Genomic DNA, 6,480 nt, shown 5'->3' on the forward strand with positions numbered 1-6,480 from the left:
GTTAAGTTAAGTCTAACTCTCATATGATTTCGGAGTCCAAGTGTCTAACAACTATTCTTGGGCAACAAACGATAATGAGTTATCACCATTAAATGTTTATAGTCTTAACAGTTATGCTAAATCTAATTTATAATATAAGACTAAAATAAAATAGAGCCATAGTATCCCTTAAATTTAAAGACGGTCATTATAACTTTTGCTTTCATTATATTTTATTAGTTTTTTTATACATCTCTAAGAAATATCTTTTATAGAAATTTTCTATAATTATAACCTTTAATAGTCATAGATTTTCACTTTTTACTATGAAATTTAAGTGTTTATAAGATCTATGGATTTTTTAAATGAAAGGTCAATCAATATCATAAACAATCAATTGGAATATGTATGATCATCCAACAACTATTTTTTTTTGAAGAATTATATTTATCCATGTTAACCTTATTGTTTGTTTTTTTGTCATATTTTATCATGCTACATATAAACATTTGTGTAAGGGAGTTCTATGGTAGTTTATGGATATATCTTTGGTAACTTGAGATTAAAAAGTTATTTTTATTAGGTATGCTGATTATGTTGTTGTTTTGTTGGTGATTTTAATAGCTATTGGTAACACAAAATGATTTTGTGTATATGTGGATATTATAAATTTTATTTGATAGTTGAATTTTTTTTTAAATATATTTGTTATATGTTCAAAAATGGAAAAAAAATCTTTAATAATTTGTTATCCGAATAAAATAAAAATAAATTCAATTTGTATGTTATTTATTTAATTCAATTTGTATTTAATATATTGTCTTATTTTAATTGAATGGTTTGTCCGATAAGTAAATCCCTTGATATATTAGTGATATCATTAGTAAACTCTTTTATATGTACCATGTGATAACTTTAAACATATTTATAGTGTTATAGTGATTTATTATGAGAGTTTTTCTTATATATACATTATATTATTTAAGTTATTCTTTAAAATAAAGATATTATTTTACTAAGAGTAGTTTACACTAGTACAAAAAGAATAATATAATTTGTAAATTTACACCCGTTTTACAAAAAACGGGTGTAAAAAGCAAATGCGGTGGCAGTTTTGTAAATAAAGTCTTATTTTGAATTTTAGTACGTAACAATAGACACCCTATTTTTAAATAACGGGTGTAAATTCAAATATTATTTATTATCAACTCTATATTACACCTGATATTCAAAAAAAGGGTGTAAATTTAAAAATAAAAATAAAATATTCGTGCCTTAAACAATAACTTTTATTATTCTTATTTGTTTAATCTTAAATTTTCTTAAAAAAATAATAAATTTTAATATTAATATATAACACTAGACACCCTATATTTAAAAATAGGGTGTATAATTATAACAATATAAATGACTAAATTTATATTAAACCCGTTATATTAAAATAGAGATAGATGAAGTTACTTAGAAAATAAACTAATAGGAAATTTAGGTTTGAGTTTAGGGAAGGTAAAAATTGTTTTCTTTCTGTCTTGTTGTTGGTCTAAACTAGGTAGTTTATGATTCAATCTCAAATGAATATATATATATATATATATATATATATATATATATATATATATATATATATATATATATATATATATATATATATATATATAATATATATATATATATATACATATATATATATATATATATATATATATATATATATATATATATATATATATATATATATATATATATATATATATATATATATATATATATATATATATTACTAAAAATCATTCCAAAACTTAAAAAAACAAAAAAACTAAACTAAACTTACCACGTGTCAATTTCTTTTAAAAAATAAGGAAATTTCAACTTTACACAGTAACCGTAGAAGAGAGTACTACAATTTTTTTAATTAAAAGAGTGCCCTAACACATTTAAAGCCCAAATTATACTTTCCTATGCATAGGACTACCACTTCAATATTTTGCACGCTGCACAAGCTAGCTTAGGTGTATTCATCACCCACTCTTCAAACTTCCCCTGTGCCGTTCTACTTCCTATTTATTCTACCTTCCTCCTCCTCACAACAACGCTTGCGGCGACGGCACACACGACGGAGACAGTTTCTTCTCACATTACACGAACAATCGTTTTCCCTCATCGCTGCTCCATTCAACGCAACGCCTCGTTTAGGGTCTCCACCGGACCGCTTCCTTGTCGTTTCGTTCTTTCTCTCTGTAACTGAAATCACTAACGGATTTTTATTATTGAAGAAAAACCCTACGATTGTTCACTCACTCTCACTATTGCTCTACCAATTGCTGAACTAGGTAATGCCTAATTTCTCTGCACTATTACTCTGCTCCTCTCATTAACATTTTTTCTATGACTGTAAAATCACTGCTTTTTCATGTGTATCTTTTTTGTGCGTGCTTATTTTATATTGGTTGGTTAGTCTTTTTGATCGCATGCTTATTGGTTGCGTTTCAAGAGGATTTGTTGAGTAGCTTTGTGTTCTTTTACTTATCATGATTTCTACATTATGAATGATACTAGTTTTTTGAATGAAGGAATTGTTGTTGAACTCTTGTATAGAGCCTATGAAGCACGAACACACCGAAAACTACTCCGACACTTATACGACACACTTATACGACGACACTGAAAATAATTTTAAAAATGAATAAATTAGATATGTGATGGTCGAGGTGTCCGACACGGACGGACACACATTTTTTCACAGGTGTCCATAACTAGAGTAACGGACACACTTTTTTTCACGGGTGTCCATAACTAGAGTAACGGACACACTTTTTTTCACAGGTGTCCATAACTAGAGTAATTTTTGAATGAAGGAATTAGTATCGATCAACTTACTGATTTACCATGTTTTACTAGTGAATAATGCTAATAAGCTGTTTAAGTATGTTGGTTTTAGTCTGCTGTTAAAGATACATGCTACCATCAATTAGAGAAAGGAAAAAAGACTGTTTACCTTGGACACCGAAGATTTCTTAATCATAATCACCCATATCGAAGATTGAAAAAGGCTTTTAATGGATATCAGGAGTATAAAGTTGCCCCAAAGGCCTTAACTGGAGAAGAAGTCTATTATGTTTATTATTCATTTTAATTTTAGTTTTGACTAATATTGTTTTCTCTCTAAACAGGAATTATGGATAAACCATCTAGCTCTTCACCAAAAAAAAAGAAGACTAGAGGTGTCACAGCATTGCTACGTTTCATTGCCAAACTTCCTGATGGTGAAAAATACCAAATTGATTTTGATCCTGATACCTTCCAACCCATTGGTCAGTATGCTGCAAAGTTTAAAAGTTATTTGTCATTCATTGCACGTAGCAAGGTTAGTATAAATGAAAAGCAATGGAAAAAGATAAGCGATAAGTTGAAGGACGTGATATGGGACGATATCACGGTATGCATTTTTAATTAATTATTTTAAAGTTATTATCTATAATTGCTTCAATTACTAACACTCCTTATGTTTTGAAGTGTAAGTTCACTTGCCCCACTGATAAAGAATTTAGGAAGCATTGGTTTGTTTATATGGGGGAACGATTGAAGCAATTTAAGACATTGCTCTCAAATGTCTATATATTTGGGAAAGGAGATAAGCATGGAAATACAACTCCATTTGAAAAGTATAAATTTATCAAAGAAGAAGATTGGGATTTGTTTGTCCAGACTCGACAAAAAGAAGATTTTCAAGTTAGTTAAATTTGTAGATTTATTTTTATGTTATCTAAATTGATTTGGTTTTTGACGTTTAGTTTAATGTGATTTATTTGTAATAGGAGAAAAGGCTAAAAGGAAAGACACATGCATCAAAGAATATCCACCCTCATATTTTGTCTCGTGGTGGTTATGAAAAACTTAGGGCCACCGTAATGGAAGAGAGGAGGAAAAAAGTGATTGAAGAGGCCAAAGGTGATGAAAGTTTGATGGTTGACCCTCCCGAACTAAAGCGATATGAGGCATGGTTGATGGCTCGACAGAAGCCATCGGGAAATTTTACATCTGAGGCAACAAACTTAGTAGCATCTAAGATTGTAAGTAATAAAAGATTTATTGATAAATTTAAATTTCATTCATAACTTAGTAATCATTTTACATCATTTTTATATGTATCTAAATGTTTTAGGGAGAGTTAGTGGAAAAAAATACACAAGGTACTATTGTCTTTGAAGGGCGTGACGATATCTTGACTGTTGCCCTTGGAATAAATGAACACCCTGGTCGGATCCGCACTGCTCCTAGGGGTGTGGGCTTTAAGAATTTCTATGGAAAAAGTTCACGCTCCACCTTAGGAGGTGTCTCTCAAGATGACCTTCTAGCCCACCTTCAAGCCTTGGAGCAAAAATGAATATAGATTTCCAACATAAATTACAAAAACATCTCCAACAACAAAGAACAGAGCTCCAACAACAAATGCAAAAAGAGATGCAAGAGGAGAGAGCTCAAATCCAACAAGGAATGAAACTCCTACAACAGATGCAATTGGAGCTCCGCTCCGAGAGGCCTAAAGAGATGTTTATAAAAGAGGTATGCGTAACTGGATACAATTAATCTACTAAAAATTAGAAAAAAATTAATTTAATTAATGTTCACTTGATACAACATGTAGAATCTGTGGGTACGAGCACTAACGGAAGTTGCTCAAAGGTTATGACTACTGAAGATTTAACTAAAAAAATGGATGCTTCTGAAGATTACCTCAAAAAGATTAACAATCTCAAGGAAAATTCATTCTCTCTAGATTTGGATCATGAAACAAGTGAACTCTCAGTTTTTATTGATAGGGTGGATCTTAATGAATTAACTTCCGGTATTAAATGGCTATCCACATCTATCTTGTCTTTATGGTGCACGTAAGTATCATATTCTATTGTTAGTTATTTTTTTTATGTATCAAATATAATTAATATTTGTTTCAAAAATTTAGATATCTACATCGCATGTGTATCTCCAAGAATTTCAACAAACTATTTGGGTTTCTCGATCCAAATAGGATACTAGTTCACACAAAACCGGCCGAAGTTATTCAAACATACATACAAAATAAGTTGGATGGAGAGCCAAAAAAATGTTATTTAGGACCATTGCTAAATAGGTAAGTACATGTTTCCTTCAAGGTTTTATCGTTTTTCATATGTTATTTTGTAATATTTAAATTTTATTGATTCTAACACTTTTTTTTTGTAAATTTACAGCAATCACTGGCAATTGTTTGTCATTTGTCCTGAAGATAATATTATTTTTTGGTTTTGTTCATTAAACAGATCTCCTAAGAAAAATATTAAGGTCATATTGGAGGGGTAAGAAGCCTAAATAGAGAGATATCATTTATACTAAATTTTTGTACACATAGTCTTTATATTTATAACTTACTTCGTTGACAACTCTTTTATCAGAGCTCTAGAAGGTTATCATTTATTAAGAGGTATTAAGAAGAAGAAGCCTAATTGGAAGAATATTATGGTAAGATTTGTTTTACTATATTGTCGTTTCTTGGAATACTGGTGTGTTGGCTTGATTTTTTAGTTCTTGAAAGATACCATTTATAAAGAGGTATTAAATGCCCATATATCTTGATTATTTATATTATTATAAATGAGATAAAGAAAAAGAAAATTCCGATTTTATAATTGCAAGTGATATATTTGTAAGTTATCATTATAAACATGTAGTATATTTATTACTGAATTGCACTTATGGTGATAAAATTATAGTTGTACATGCTCTGAACCAACTAAAATTGTATGTGTTTCTATGTCGAGTGAAGAAAGTTAGTGTTGGTACAAATTTTGTGAAAAAGGAAAAAAGTTTGTGATGTTGTTGTTTTTGGTGGCTTTAATGTAACTAGGAGTTTATATGCAGGGGCATCAACAAGATAACGGATGGGCATGTGGATATTATGTCATGAAAAATATGTTTGACATTATTGATGCTTGTATTGTTGAAAGATTCAATGAGGTATTTTATATTACATATATTTAATGAAAAACATGTAAATTATTGTTTTAACATGTAGTTGTTTAATTTATTATATGTTTGAACTTGCAGATATTCACAGACACCTCATCATATGAAAAAGAGTCAATTGATCACATCCGACAACTTTGGGCTCAATTCTTTTTGCAAAAGGTTGAAGAGCAAGAGAACCAGGAAAAGAAAGATTTAATGACAAAACAGAAGCGATTAAAAAAAACTTATATATAGATATATTTTTGTTCCATGAATGATTTATTGGTACAAGTTACATGAACAAAGTGGTTGAATTTTTTTCTTACATGAATACAATTTTTGTTGATGTATGACTTGGTGCAAGATTCTAAAGATTAGAGAAATGTTTGTTTTGGTTATTTTTGTTTTTTATTGAATATCCAGGAATATATAAAAATATTTGGTTTAATGAAATTTCAAATAAAATATTTTTAAAAAAATTGAGATATTTTACACCCTTCATACACAAAATAGGGT

General features: G+C 29.1%; 2 protein-coding genes across 2 annotated transcripts; both read left to right on the forward strand.

Moving 5' to 3' along the window:
- The first annotated feature begins 3,155 nt into the window (after positions 1-3,155).
- On the forward strand, positions 3,156-4,363 carry LOC127110494 (uncharacterized). The gene is made up of 3 exons (XM_051046093.1): positions 3,156-3,708; positions 3,795-4,049; positions 4,142-4,363. The coding sequence occupies exons 1-3, from the start codon at positions 3,547-3,549 to the stop codon at positions 4,361-4,363; spliced, it is 639 nt and encodes a 212-aa protein (XP_050902050.1). The 5' UTR covers positions 3,156-3,546.
- Positions 4,364-4,623: 260 nt separating this feature from the next.
- LOC127115806 (uncharacterized) lies at positions 4,624-6,267 on the forward strand. The gene is made up of 6 exons (XM_051047253.1): positions 4,624-4,868; positions 4,943-5,110; positions 5,211-5,315; positions 5,412-5,478; positions 5,878-5,973; positions 6,064-6,267. The coding sequence occupies exons 1-6, from the start codon at positions 4,666-4,668 to the stop codon at positions 6,217-6,219; spliced, it is 795 nt and encodes a 264-aa protein (XP_050903210.1). The 5' UTR covers positions 4,624-4,665; the 3' UTR covers positions 6,220-6,267.
- The last annotated feature ends 213 nt before the right edge of the window (positions 6,268-6,480 follow it).

The sequence above is a fragment of the Lathyrus oleraceus genome, chromosome 1 (assembly GCF_024323335.1).
Source record: "Lathyrus oleraceus cultivar Zhongwan6 chromosome 1, CAAS_Psat_ZW6_1.0, whole genome shotgun sequence".
NCBI classification, from domain to species: Eukaryota; Viridiplantae; Streptophyta; class Magnoliopsida; order Fabales; family Fabaceae; genus Lathyrus; species Lathyrus oleraceus.